Genomic DNA, 15,229 nt, shown 5'->3' on the forward strand with positions numbered 1-15,229 from the left:
AGATAAATTGATGGAGCATACGGCTATTTTCTGGAATTGCGATGCTCTGTTCACTCAGTTATTATGGTTAATCCAGAAAACACCACGGCTAAATAATTGCATTCCAGTGTTTTCTGTTGTCCCTCTCTCCCTGCCACCTTATTTTTAAATACCTGTTGTGCGTTGAGTGGCCTTTTACATATCAACCAGCAGCAAGTTACTGACCTACCTAATGGGAAGTGTGGTCTGAGTGAAGGCAGTTTATTTGGTGATGCTCTGCTGCGTTGCACTTCCAATCATAGCTGTCAACTTTTCCCTTTTCTTGTGAGGAATCCTATTCGGAATAAGGGAATTTCCCTTTAAAAAAGGGAAATGTTGACAGCTATGCTTCCAATGCCTTCCCACCCTCCATTGAAAGAGCATTCGCACCATCTGCCAGTAGCCGTTGATAAAAAAATACAGGGAGAGAAGGACAAACAGAGCCTTTGTGGTTGTGGCACCCAGACTGTGGAACAATTTCCTTACAGGGGTGCCCAAACCTTTTTCAAACAGGGCCAGATTTGCTGAAGTGAACATGTGTGAGGGCCGGCCAGAGTTGCTGGGCTTTTTTTAGGACTGAAGTTGTTGAGTTTTTACAATTTTACCCCAAAGTAAAGGATTTCACCTCAGGACATATACTGCCACAGGGGCAGGCCAGATTAGGCCCCCAAAACGGACTTTGGACATGCCTGCCTTACAGAGATTTGGTTCCATGCCAGAGTCATGGATGCTTTAGCTGAGATTCCTACATTGCAGGGGGTTGGACTAAATGACTCTTGAGGTCCCTTCCAACTCTACAACTCTATGATTCTATTTTTGCCAGACATTTGGTTTATCTTGAGGCCCTTCTGATTTTGTTTTATGGGGATTTAAAAAATAAGTGTTCCATTCTAAATGCTTAATGGCTCCATTTTAAAACGCTCCTATTGTATTTGTATTCCATAATTTTGTATGCTGCTTTGGGGGCCTGTTTAAGGCCTAAAAGGCAATGAAGATAGATAGATAGATAGATAGATAGATAGATGATAGATAGATAGATAGATAGATAGATAGATAGATAGATAGATAGAGATAGATATCTTTCCTTTATAAGGCTATTGTTCTTCTCAGTCCTCCTAGTCCTTCCTTCCAGAGAGCCTGTTCAATGAAACATCCTGATTCATCTGTGCACAATTTTCAAGGAGGTTACATGAGGGTAGTTTGTTGACTATTTCAGACCCTCCAAGAGCCCCTATTTCCCAGGGACAGTCCCAGATATACAGAAATTTCTGCTTTGATCTCAGAATGTCCCGCTTTTCCTTAGGACGTCCCTATTTCCATCAGAGAAATGTTGGAGGGTATGGAGTTATCCGACCCCTGAGCCTTCTGAAGGCGATCCTGTATAGGAAAGGTGTTTTTTTTAAAAAAAAGAGTTTAATGTTTTATTATGTTTTTATATATGTTGGATGCTGCCTAGAGTGGCTGGGGCAACCCAGAAAGATGTGTGGGGTATAAATAGTAAAAATTATCCTTATGGAACGGGACGTCCCTATTTTCATCAGAGAAACGTTGGAGCGTACGCACTTTAATTGTCAGACCTGAATTTGCCTGTGTGGAAATGAATCATAACACCCAAAATAATGACAATCTGGAAGTGCCCTAGTCACAGCATCACACTGGGATCACTGCAAGGCTGAAACCGTCAAAATTATTGCTGTAGGCAGCCCTGAGTTACATAACATGGCCCTCCTTGCCTGAAACGGGAATACAGTGGTGCCCCGCAAGACGAATGCCTCGCAAGACAAATGCCTCGCAAGACGAAAAACCCGCTAGACGAAAGGGTTTTCCGTTTTTCGATGCGCTTCGCAAGACGAATTTCCCTATGGGCTTGCTTCGCAAAACGAAAAAGTCTTGCGAGTTTTGCGATTTTTTTCGCTCCCCCCTTTTTCTAAGCCGCTAAGCCACTAATAGCCTTTTAGCCGCTAAGCCGCTAAACCTTTAATAGCCGCTAAACCGCTAAACCGCTAATAGGCTAAGCCGCTAAGCCGCTAATAGGGTTGCTTCGCAAGACGAAAAAACCGCTAGACGAAGAGACTCGCGGAACGGATTAATTTCGTCTTGCGAGGCACCACTGTAATACACACCACATGACACCACCAAGGAGGGAAAAATCAAGTGCTGCATAAATAAATGCAAGTCAGCAATATTTTCATTGTGTAACGATAGGACACATTAGTTAATGGGAGTGGTTGAAGCTGATTCAGTAGCCAGCAAAAAGATAAATGTTGAAGACAATAGAGTTAAGCATTAACCTGCAGTACTCAACGACCTTTTTCTGTAACGAAAGGGGTGGAGAACCAAGCCGAAATATAATGTGTGTGTCCTTAGGACTTTCGTGTGGAATGTAATTAAGGAACATGATGTCAGAATTCAGCAAATGAGGAGCTTTTGCGTCTAATTTCCTTTGCTCCGCAACGCCAGGAGGGTTGAGGACCTCCATTCATTTCTGGCACCCAAATTCCTAGACTCAGAAGTCTTTAATTCAAATTCCTAGACTCGGAAATCTTTACTTTTGCATTTGGGTGTCAGGCATCCAGTCACAAACGAAATATATCCTCGCAACCCTGACATCTGCCCACCTCTGCCTGAGGAGACCTGAGGTGACACCTGTGTCAGCTCTTATGGTATCTGAAGTTTTTACAGCCCTTGGACCTGGAAATTTAATCAATTTCCTAGTAGAGTTTTCTTGCAAAGTGCTGGTAAAGGCCCAGCCCAATGATTTTCAGTTGCTGAGCGCAACAGTGTCCTTTGGTGTGCAAAAGTAGATGCGCGAATCACAGGTACAGAACCCTAATTTCTTGTGGCCCTCGGCCTCCTTTGGATACAAGTGAAACATGGCGGAAAGGAGTTTGTACCTCTCAACTGTATGGCTGGGCCAAGCCATTTTGCCGCCTGAAGCAAAAAGTGAGAAGTCGCTTCCTCCTAGTCCCGTTCCAGGTGCAAACAGTTCAACAGACACATTGAATTTTATTTCCTCATCCTTCACTGCATCCTGAGGGTGCCGGGCAGTTTGCACAGCACACACTGAACCGCACTCTGCTTGTTGCCCTTGAATATTTGCCACCCGAGGCAGCTGCCTCACTCTGCCTCATGGTAGGGCTGGACCCTGCAACTCACCCCTGGCTTCGGCCATACCTACCACCAGCATGCATTTTCTGACATATTCCCTGTGAGGGAACGCTGCCCGGTTCAGATTTTGAAACGGGGTGCCAACTTGAATAAAATATTGGGAGGGGGGCAGGTAGGCCCTGCCCCACATAATCAATCACATGGTGCGAGACGCACATGCCATTTGAATGGCAATGCTCATCAACTGGGGTGGGGGGTAGCGCCTTCAATTATTTTATTGGTGGGGAGTTGGCTCCTGTATTTCAAATATAGTCCCTGCTCCACTCCTACATCACTTTCCTGTTTTGAAAATGGTCAAGAATACATTGTATATTTGGAAAGTTATGAGGATTGCTGACCTTCAGCTTGATCATTTTATAAGCCCTTTTATGTTTCTGGCTATCAAGGGGGGAAGTTAGTATATTTATATTTGTGCACCAACGGCAACTGCTTTTTAAGGCATTTAAGTCCCGGCTACAGGACTGAGACTGGGCGCAATGCATTTTTTCTCACATACGTCCTCGTCTGGGTCTTGAAAATCCTCTGTGGTATTGCCTCCCTCCTTCTTGGGAACTCCGTGTCCTTGCTTATTGTGGTATTTGCTCTGCTGCCTCCTCCATTTTTCACATCTCCCCTGGGATGGCTGGGATAGCTTGCTATTGGGGGGGGGGGAATGTGGAGAATTCTGGGATTTTAGCTGGAATTCGCAGTGATCTTACAGACATGCACACCACAAACGGAGCAGCTGCAAAGGCCGGACTACGTAATCTAACTCAAACCTTACTTTAGACGGGGGATTGGGGGGGCAGTGTTTTGTTTTTTTATGTGCTACATCTCTGCTTGCAAGGTGCCGTGTTCAATTCGGGGAGACCTGGGACTTGAGTCTAATGTGGCAGCTTTTAGCAGACGGACGTTTACTGCCAGCTGTTTTATATACGGGGAACGTTCTCCCTGAAAAGAAAACAAGTCAGTCTAAACCCACCCACCCCCAACGTAAAGCACCATATTTTTCGCTCTATAAGACGCACAAGACCACAAGACGCACCTAGTTTTTGGAGGAGGAAAACAAGAAAAAAAATATATTCTGAATCCCAGAAGCCAGAACAGCAAGAGGGATCGCTGCGCAGCGAAAGCAGCGATCCCTCTTGCTGTTCTGGCTTCTGGGATAGCTGCGCAGCCTGCATTCGCTCCATAAGACGCACACACATTTCCCCTTACTTTTTAGGAGGGGAAAAGTGAGTCTTATAGAGCAAAAAATACGGTATTTGCAAAGGATTATTCTATTGCAGGGCTATCCGAGTGACCCCACCCTCTGCTATTGCAATATAAGAACTGCCAAGGCAATTTCCCCCCATGTTTACAAATGTGATTTACAAAATCACATTTTCCATATAAAATAAGACCCAAGTTAGAAAGAGGGCGAACTTCTGCTACTGGTCATTGTTTGTTCATTGTGGGTGGATTGCTGCTGCCCAGTCAGAGATATTCTAAATTCTGGATTTCTACTGGTGGTAGGATTTTGTTGATCTGAGTGTGTTAAGCTTACTGTGGTGTCAATGGCTTCCTTTGTATGTTACTCATTTCTTTACCCCCTGCCTATGGCGGTACCGCTTCTCCCAATGCCCACCATTTTGGGCCCCCCAAATGCACCACCGGGAAATACGTCAAATTTTATTACGAGCCAACTTGTTAATACAATTGGTTCATCTATCCACTGTGACTGTGGCCTGTGTCAGGAAGTGAATCCCACCCCCCTTGGCCCAGGATGGAGGGTCAGTCCCTCAGCCTTGCTATCTGTAATGAGGAATATCAACCTGAAACCTTTTTTTAAAAAAAAAAATGCAAGCCATGTGGTCCTACCACCTAGCATACCCTCCAACATTTTTCCGATGAAAATAGGGACGTCCCATTCCATAATGATAATTTTAATATTTACACACCACACGTCTTATTGGGTTGCCCCTGCCACTCTGGGCAGCTTCCAACATATTAAAAAAATTTAAACATTTTAAAAAACTTGCCTTCTGACAGCTCAGCGGTTGGATAATTCCATACCCTCCAACATTTCTCCGATGAAAATAGGGACATCCTAAGGAAAACTTGGACATTCTGGGATCAAATCAGAAACTGGAATGGTTTCTCTAAATCAGGGACGTCCCCGGAAAATAGGGTCTGCAATAATCACCATTTGTTGTTGGTTTACACAGCAAACAAAAATAAATGGAGATGGACTCTAAGTTACTTCATATACCGGTGCTGTGTGGCTCAGTCAATGTGCCCCACCCACTAACCTTTCCTCCAGCTTTCCCCTTGCAATATGTTTAATCCTAGGAATTGGGAGTTAAGGGTTGGCAGCTGATGAACTGTTGACACAGTCTTTTAGCATGACAGGGAAGCAAACAGGGCTTAGCTTGCCCCAAGGATTAGCTCTGGAACAAATCAAGACTCAGTTCTGAAATATGTGAATAAGAGAAGACAATGCCTCTGACCATGTGCAGAATGCCTTTCTTTCACCAATGAGTCCTGTAGCCTGCTTTGATTAGGAGCAAGTGGTTTCAGGTCTGAAGTGCCAGTACTCTAAAGCAGGCTAGATCCTCAGCTTCATTTTATAAATTAATCACAACAAGTATTACTTCCCCTACCTGTCAACAGGTGAAGAAACCACCACCAAAGTCTCAGGATATCATTTTTTGGCACAGAGTAGCCCACCCACTGCGTAAACACTGGATAATAATTCTTCAGCAGTTAAAAGAAGTGAAAAGTTGAGCTGGCAGAGACCAGAGAGGAGCTTTAGAGAATCATTGCAGATTATTATTCTTTTCATCTCGAAGTTTAGCGCTCTGGCACAACACTGTAGAAGTACTGTAACCTCCATCACTAAATCAAGGCTAGGAGTTCATTTATAGTTAACTGGCAGAGGGAATTGATACGGGGAGCTTTTAAACAACATTTAATACTTCAGTTTTCAAATATTTTCCCAAAAGAAAGCTGACCATTCACTTGCTAACAAAACATGCTTTATTCATAACAAAAAGGTGTAGGTACAAATATAGAAATATGGCGTGCAGACATCTACAAAAGCCATCTCTAGGCTGCGGTAGGCCGCAGGTGGGTTCGCCATCTTTTCTCCCTCCCCATCCCAAAAATGACCGTCAATCCTTCAGTGAGGTGAACCCCCCCCCCATAACACACACAGGGGTTCATCGCTTGACCTCATAACACCAGCCAGGCTCACTAGGGAGCGTCTCCCTTGAAGTGTGAACTATGCTGGCGGGTGTCATGGATGGACAGATAACTTCCCTTCTCTGCTTCCTCCTTTGCCTCTCCTGCCACAAGACAGGCAATGGTGGAAATATATATTCTATTCCTCTTCTGCCCCAACTATGCCAAGTGAATCCCCCTGCTTGCTCCCCGTTCCCCGCCTCGCTGATACCAGTTTTTCCCTGTCATCTCGGCTGAGGCCACTGAGCAGGTAACTGTATTTGCTGGTGGCGGACAAAATTACAGGTAATACTTTTCTGGAGAAATGTCTTGCACTGGAAGACTCACGTAGCAACGCCATCCAGGGCCAAGACTTTAGGGTCTGGAGAGGTCCCAGATGCAGGAGCGCTGGCATATCAGCAACATTTTGAAATAAGCAAAATAGCACACGTTACCTTTGAACCATAATGTCCACAATCTAAAAATTACCAAACTGCGCCACTGGAATTACGACCTATGGACAGCACTGGATGGAGACCCCGGCTGGTATTTTAGGGAGGCAGATGGGTCAGCCGTATCCTGGCTCCAGCGGGAGCCCAGAACACACTTAGTTAAGAGGACCGCCAAGAACGCTGTCTCTTTTCGCCCCTGAGGCCTTTCGTCGTAGCTCTTCACCTGCTCAAGTTCATAGAAAATAAAACCAGCATGGCGACTACACAGTTTTCTTGTCTTGTTGGGTAAGGATCTGGGAGACGCAATAGGGGATGAGGGCAACCGCTGCCAGTGGCACGGCGGCACTCTTGCAGAAAGACAGGAGGTAGAAGAGCATCTCCACTTTAGCAGGGGGCTTGAAAGAGTCAAAGAGGTGCAGGACGAGGAGCGAAGCGCCGATGGAGGCCAGCCGGAAGGCCAGCTGCTGCCCTTGTTTCCCTTTGCAGCTTTCCACGTACATTGGGGAGTTGAGGGCCAGTCCCAGTCCAAAGAGGACGCCCAGATTGCGCAGGAGGCCGGCAAAGGGCGTGGTGTCCAGGTGGACCCACTCTGGGTTTTCGCACCACCGCTTGGCCTTTTCCAGAGTCCACAGGAGGTCCACGCCCATCACCTTGAGCAGCAGGTAGAAACCCAGGGCGAAAGAGAAAAGGAACAGGGTGGTGGCCACATACTTCCGCAGGCTGGGGTTGTAGATGGAGCGTATGTGCTGGAAAGATTCGGCAACCACCATGCCTGGATTGGGGGGGAAAAGGAGACATCGCTGGTCAGTACACACATACAGTGGTGCCTCGCAAGACGAAATTAATTCGTTCCGCGAGTTTTTTCGTCTAGCGAATTTTTGGTCTTGCGAAGCACGGTGTCTGAAAAGTTTTGGAAAAGCTTCAAAAATCACCCAAAACCTCAAAAAAGGCTACCACACCGCGTTCTATGAGTTGCTCCTCGAAGTCAAGTCGCAACTGTATTAACGGTGTTAAGAAAAAGGAAGCAAACTTGCAAGACGTTTTCGTCTTGCGAAGCAAGCCCATAGGGAAATTCGTCTTGCGAAGCAGCTCAAAAACCGCAAAACCCTTTCGTCTAGCGAGTTTTTCGTCTTGCGAGGCATTCGTCTTGCGAGGCACCACTGTACCCCCAAACTTTTGGAAGCAATCTTAAGGCTACGCAGCGACGTCTTTGGCGGTATGTTTGGCAAAACGGCTCAGGTCTTTAGAAAACTAAACAAGGTGGAACACATGGATTGCCATCACACCTATGCCCTCAAAGACAAAGTATTCTGTTTTATGGGTATCTCACAGCCTTGTCATTTTGGCAGGTCAAAGTGGCTTTTCTCAGGGTGGAAGTGGAAGATCTCCCAGGTGGGAGGTGGGAAATTCAGCTCTCCGTATGTATGAAGGTTAGATAAACTGGTGGCCGAGGGCTACACAGATATATTTATAATTTTGTTGGTTTTTTTATGAGGATCATATGAGAAATATTAGGGACGCGGGTGGCGCTGTGGGTTAAACCACAGAGCCTAGGACTTGCCGATCAGAAGGTCGGCGGTTTGAATCCCCGCGACGGGGTGAGCTCCCAATCCTCGGTCCCAGCTCCTGCCCACCTGGCAGTTCGAAAGCACATCAAAGTGCAAGTAGATAGATACCGCTCCAGCGGGAAGGTAAACGGCGTTTCTGTGCGCTGCTCTGGTTCGCCAGAAGCGGCTTAGTCATGCTGGCCACATGACCTGGAAGCTGTACGCTGGCTCCCTTGGCCAGTAAAGCGAGATGAGCGCCGCAACCCCAGAGTCAGTCATGACTGGACCTAACGGTCAGGGGTCCCTTTACCTTTACGTATGAGAAATATTATTAATGTATCTATTTTTCTTCTGTTTGATACATTTTTTAAAAAATAATTATGCTATATTAGGTTGAAAACCTTTAATAAAATTGATTATTATTTTTAAAGACCTCATATCGGGGAGCACGCTAATTTTGTTCTGTGGAGTCTGCATATTAGAATCTGTCGCTGAGTCCACAGCAACAAATTCTACTGTATTCCATAGCTGCAGCCTTGCCGTACATCTCAACATATCATACCAGGCGGTGAGTAACCTGCACTGACCTGAGAAGACTCCGGCGACAACTTGGTGGGGGAAATGGGCAGCGATGAAGACACGGGAGAGACAGACGCAGACTTGGACGACGGCAAAAGCAGCCCAGAGCACTCCCTGCAAGAAACTGCAAAAGGAGACAAGAGATGAGAAGAGAAGAGAGCTGAACACTGGCAAGCCAGACTTTTCTGGGGCATCTCCTGAGCTCACTTGCAAGCTATACAGATCCTTTCCCACCCACTGTCAGGAAAAATGTAAGAGCTCCGGAGAATTAAGACTGTTAAGTTGTGGATGAACATATCAGACGACACAGTGATTCTTCAAAGAGCTCTTTTTTATTCAGAGGCCAGAACAGAACAGAACTGAACTGAAGGGCTCAGTCAGCCTGCTTATATAGAGCTCCAGTACCACGTTACTGTGACAACTGTCTAAAACTATCCAATCACTGAACATCACTTTCAATCCTTCATTTGCATAACTATCTACAGTATCCCCCTGCTGGCCCAGGGTGAGAACTTCAGTACATAACAAAGACTTTGGGTTCCTGTGCAGTTTTTGCATTGGCCAGCCTCTGTCACCAGGGGAAGACCAGTGTAATATGAAAGCAGAGGTTGTTAGATTGCAGTGTGAGCCTGACTTTCCTCTGGCTTCCCAACTGAAACGACAGACGAGCAAACAAGCCAATCAAAATCCTGCTCAGCGGCCAAATGTTGCCCCTTCCTACAGACTTCGGGCAGGCTGTCATCGTCTGAAGATTGAGAAATCTCTTGGCGACACCTTGGGGCAGTCAATCAGCACAATCATCTGGCTTCTGGTTCAGACATGTAGGAATGTATTTTCCAAAGCATGATCTGAGCAAGGCACACTTGTACTGATCGCAGTGAAGGAGTTTCCAGCTTAGCCCTGCTGTACTTTGAAATATTGCATATGCCTTCTCCTGGTTCCCAATAATTCACTTTTCCAGTTGCTACAGAAAATTTTAATGACATCTACTAGGGATGGAGGGGCAATTTGATCTTCATTGCAATTCAGTGAGAAACTAACTAACTTTCACTTCTTGAACCAACGTGCGAACATTGTGTGAGCGCAGCTATCCTGCAAAATTTGTCCTCTAAATTTCGTGATGCAGTTCCCCACGCAATAGCGGGGCGGGGATGTGCACAGAACCACACACATTCATAGAAATAGCATTAAAATGCATGATACTTGGGGAAATTGCTTGCAAAAATATGAATGATTAGCCAGAGAGCCATAGCAAAATGTGCTTATTGGGAGAAATTTGCATTAAAATGCTGTCAACTTTTCGTGAGGATTTTTTTTAAAAAAATGCGGAAATGTGGAGAACTGAGAATGCTAAGATTGGAGAAATGAGAAACTTAGAGGACTGAAATTAACAGATCCATCCATCCCTAAGATATGCACAGGGACAATATTGTTCTCTCTCGGTGTCTTTTTTCCTTATCAGCATCAAATCTCTGGCTTGTTGTAAAGTGTATTTTTGTACCTTTTGTAAAAGGTTACTGCCAAAGGGATAAAATGCAGGACCTCCAACTTTCCCTTCCACAATGGAAGCATTGTTGCACGTCGTAATATTAATTCTCCTTGAAGCGGAAAATACTTCCCAGCACTCTTCCTTGCTCAGAGAGAGTGCCTTTTGTGACTACTTAATATTGCTGGCGTTGCTTACCGGTGTTTCCAAGATGGCTGCTTCTTTTTCAATGCAATGGAGAGAATGGCTGTAACCATCACATAGTACACGCCGGCTGAACCCATCGCGTGTCCAGAGGGACTCCCTAAAGTGAAAAGGAGAGTCAGACACCTTGGCTCCAAACCCTCCGTATCACCCTCAGCCTTGCCCGAAAGACAAAACCCTTTCAAGCCATCTATATTACCTTTCCAGAGGGGAAATAAAATCCAAAATCAGACGCAGACCTTATGTACCCAAATACTACTCTTCATGTGTTGATTTCCCACCCCCTTCAAGGATCACCAGTCAGAGCCCAAGCAACATATTCTGCAACAGCTGAGCAAGTCTTGTGGTTGGCGTCGCTTTCTGTTTTCCAGGGAAAACACAGATTCAGAGAGCGCCTGGACTTTGATCTGAGACTGAACCATGTTTTGGTGGTGGGAGTTTAAGGCAGAGCTTCATTGACCACTTACTTCATTTTTAGCATTTAACTTAACCCATTTGGCTCTTAAAATGTATCCTTCATTGAGCTTCAAGCATGAGTTAGGAAATTAAATCTTGCAAGGCTATATCATGTTCCAGTACAAGAAAGTACAGAAAATGCAGGCGCTCACCAAACGTATGGAATTGTGATTAACTCAGGACACGGCCTAGATTTATCAAACCTGTTTACAGTGGTACCTCGGGTTACATATGCTTCAAGTTACATACGCTTCAGGTTGTTTCCTGCTTGGCAGGGGGTTGGACTCGATGGCCCTTGTGGTCTCTTCCAACTCTATGATTCTATGATTCTACAGACTCCACTAACCCAGAAATAGTGCTTCAGGTTAAGAACTTTGCTTCAGGACGAGAAAAGAAATTGTGCTCTGGCGGCGCAGCAGGAGGCCCCATTAGCTAAAGTGGTGCTTCAGGTTAAGAACAGTTTCAGGTTAGGTACGGACCTCCGGAACAAATTAAGTACTTAACCCGAGGTACTACTGTATTATTATTTTATTTATTAGATTTATATCACCATAAGGTCTCAGGGCAGTTCACAGAATAACTGTCTTTATGATTATATTTTTTGGTGTTAATGCATTCCCTCTTTTCCTTCCTGCCCTGCCTCTGGTTACATGGCCACCCTTTCCTTTGGCATCTCACCTGGGCCAGTTTCACACGTAGCAGGGAACTGCTGGATTGCAGGGGCCGAGGTGTTGTGGTAGAAACTGGCCTCACGTACCCACCAGTAAGGTCTCTGTCCAAACAGGATCCTGTAGAGAAAAGGAACATGAGAGGCACTGTGAGTCTCTGCTGTAGGAAGGGATTGCCGACAACAGAACCAGCTAGGGCTGAAAGGAAAGAGAGTTGCGACACCCACACAAATTCCTGAGTGTTAAGGATCACAATGCAAGCAGACCAGAAGGGTCCCATGTTTTCGTGGAGTATTTTGGAGTCTGGTGCTGGAAAAAAACAGATCTGGGGGCTAAATAGATATTTATCCTAGATGCTAACACCAAAGGCAGTAATAGGCCATGAACTCAACTCGTTAAAGTCAACCAGGGGAAACCAAAGACTTTCCTCCCATTCCACAAGTCCAGAAAAAATAACTTGCCAGACTGGCATGGAACTTGCAGAGAGGAGCTCGTGAAAGGGAAGGAAAGAGTGGAAGGGAAATGGAAAGGACTTGTTCCATTGAGGCCATCCTAACAGCTGGTTTCACAGAATAGCAGAGAGCAGCTGGAATGGGCAGAATGGTTTGCTGCCGGGGTTCGGACTTGCCAGGAAGTCTTCCCATTCCAAATTTATGGAAGCTAGCTGTGGCTATTTTTGGTGCCTACTTAACAAGTACGTAGGTGGCGCTGTGGGTTAAACCACAGAGCCTAGGGCTTGCCGATCAGAAGGTCGGCGGTTCAAATCCCTGTGACAGGGTGAGCTCCCGTTGCTCGGTCCCTGCTCCTGCCAACCTAGCAGTTCAAAAGCACGTCAAGGTGCAAGTAGATAAATAGGTACCACTCCGGTGGGAAGGTAAACGGCACTTCTGTGCGCTGCTCTGGTTCGCCAGAAGCGGCTTAGTCATGCTGGCCACATGACCCGCCAATAAAGCGAGATGAGCGCCGCAACCCCAGAGTCGGCCATGACTGGACCTAATGGTCAGGGGTCCCTTTACCTTAACCACATTACATGCCCAGATGAAGAAAGCCTGAGTTCAGGCGACCACTTTAGAGTACGCAGGACACTTACCACTTGAAGACGAGGTTCAGCCAGTCGCCAATCACAGCCACCCAGATGAGTTTGATCCCCACAGCTTCGCAGAGGTGGAACCAGATGGGGAAGAAGACAAAGAACGTGTTTCGGAGGTCGGCAGCGAAAGAAACAAAGAGGAACCAATCCTGGGCTGCCGGGTAGCTTGTTTGGAGGTAGTGTGTGGCTTGGATGCCTGAGTGATGGAGAAAGTCCATGCCTGCTTCCATTCTGTCGGTAGCTGAGCGACCAGCTATTTCGGTCCGTGTATCTGCACTACACCCTTGGACGGCTCTCATCGCCTTTTATCTTCTCCTGTGTGCGGCAGATTGAGCTTTGGACTTAAAATCACTTTGGTACAAAAACACCTTCCCGATCAAAGGTGCTTCCCCCCCCCCCTAGCTTGGGACAAACAAGTTTAGAGAAACTTATGTAAGAGGAACAAACAAGCCCTCCAAAACAGCCTGTTGCCTTCGCCGCAAAAGCGTTAACTCTTTCCAGGGCCACATTAAATCTTCATCCTGTCCCCCTGGGTAAAAGGAAGCGTCTCTGGTTGGTGCACAACTTCTCCTGCATCCTAGCTCAGGGCTGATGGAGGAAATTTGCTATGTGCATGAATCCCTGTGTTGAAATTTTCAAGGCTTTAGTACTGCTCACAGAGGGGTTCCCGACAGGTCATTTTATATTATCCCACTCCTCCCTCTGCATAAAAAACCCAAATAATAGGCAACTGCAGCAACTCAGTTTAAACTGCCTTTAAAAACTCATGGAATTTAAGAGAGACCAGATAGACACAGGGTTTTTCCACACTAGGCATTTAGTGTGGAATTGCTATGTTTTGTTCGCTCACTTGTTATGGGGCAGCCACACATCGCAGTCTTCAGAATCCTTGTCTCTTCTGTTCTCCAACTGCAGCACACAAACTTTGCTGTAGTGATTCTACAAGTTTCTTTGACCATACCTATCACAGCTCCAAAGTCCTCCCTAAATCTGTAATCTCAGGATACGTGCTCAAGATCAATTAATGCACACGAGCTACTGCACAACACCTTTGAACCACCCCTTTAGTGCTTACAATGGTGATGGCTAATACAGTGGTGCCCCGCAAGACGAATGCCTCGCAAGACGAAAGTGTTTTGCGGTTTTTGAGCTGCTTCGCAAGACAATTTTCCGTATGGGCTTGCTTCGCAAGACGAAAACGTCTTGCAAGTTTGTTTCCTTTTTCTTAACACCATTAATAAGTTACGACTTGACTTCGAGGAGCAACTTATAGAACGTGGTGTGGTAGCCTTTTTTGAGGTTTTTGGTGATTTTTGAAGCTTTTCCAAAACTTTTCCGACACCGTGCTTCGCAAGACGAAAAATTCGCTAGACGAAAAAACTCGCGGAACAAATTAATTTCGTCTTGCGAGGCACCACTGTAATGCAATAAGCATAAGTAGAAAACCATGTGTACAGTAAGTGTTTCAGGTTATATGCAGGCTGGATCCTATGCATGTTTATTTAGAAGCAAAGCTGAGACTTAATGCATACCCTCCAAGTGCCCTGATTTTCCAGGGACAGCCCCAGAATTACAGAAGCCATCCTGAGGGCCTTCTCAGTAGTGGCACCCGCCCTGTGGAACACCCTCCCACCAGATGTCAAAGAGAAAAACAACTAGCAGACTTTTAGAAGACATCTGAAGGCAGCCCTGCTTAGGGAAGCTTTTAATGTTTAATAGGTTATTGTATTTTAGTGTTTTGTTGGAAGCTGCCCAGAGTGGCTGGGGAAACCCAGCCAGATGGGCGGGGTATAAATAATAATAATAATAATAATAATAATAATAATAATAATAATAATAATAATTTGATCCCGGAATGCCCGTTTCCCCTTTTCCTCCCCTCCATGTATTGGAGAACAATTAAAAGTGGTGTGTGTAGGTGTAAAAAAAGCCCTGTTTATACTGAACATAAAATAACTGCACCGCGTGAAGGAAAGGGTGAAGCTGGTGTACAAAGCCCGTCCTATAATTTTGAAGGAAAATGTCACTAATCCATTTTAAATTATTTAACTGCAATGCTTCCACAGCCAGCCATTTATTCCCTCTCTATCCCTTTTCCCTTGTGTGTTGTGGTTTGTTTGGTTTCCCCCCAGATTGCAAGGCTACAGATAGGGACTGTCTTGTCTGTAAGCCACTCCAGGAGTCTTTTTGGCTGAAGAGCGGTGCATGCAGATGCACTAAATAAACTAAATAGACAATAAATATTTGGGGCATGAGGCCTCTTCTGGTTCCTATTTCTCCAGCTGGGCTCTGCCTTTCTCTTGAAATAGGGTCCACCTTGTAGGCTCTTGTGCAGTTCATCTTAGGCAGCAGTGAACAGCAAAGAGGGAATGCTGACACAA

The 15,229-nt window shown here is 45.7% G+C and overlaps 1 protein-coding gene across 1 annotated transcript; it reads right to left on the reverse strand.

Annotated features, from left to right (window-relative positions):
* Positions 1-7,019: 7,019 nt before the first annotated feature.
* On the reverse strand, positions 7,020-13,169 carry LOC308571192 (glucose-6-phosphatase catalytic subunit 1-like). Its single transcript, XM_081166705.1, has 5 exons — positions 12,849-13,169; positions 11,769-11,878; positions 10,629-10,734; positions 8,953-9,068; positions 7,020-7,590 (listed from the first exon to the last, which is right to left on the reverse strand). The coding sequence occupies exons 1-5, from the start codon at positions 13,145-13,147 to the stop codon at positions 7,079-7,081; spliced, it is 1,143 nt and encodes a 380-aa protein (XP_081022831.1). The 5' UTR covers positions 13,148-13,169; the 3' UTR covers positions 7,020-7,078.
* Positions 13,170-15,229: the final 2,060 nt, after the last annotated feature.

This window comes from Podarcis bocagei (genome assembly GCF_964188305.1).
Source record: "Podarcis bocagei genome assembly, chromosome: 13".
Lineage (NCBI taxonomy): Eukaryota > Metazoa > Chordata > Lepidosauria > Squamata > Lacertidae > Podarcis > Podarcis bocagei.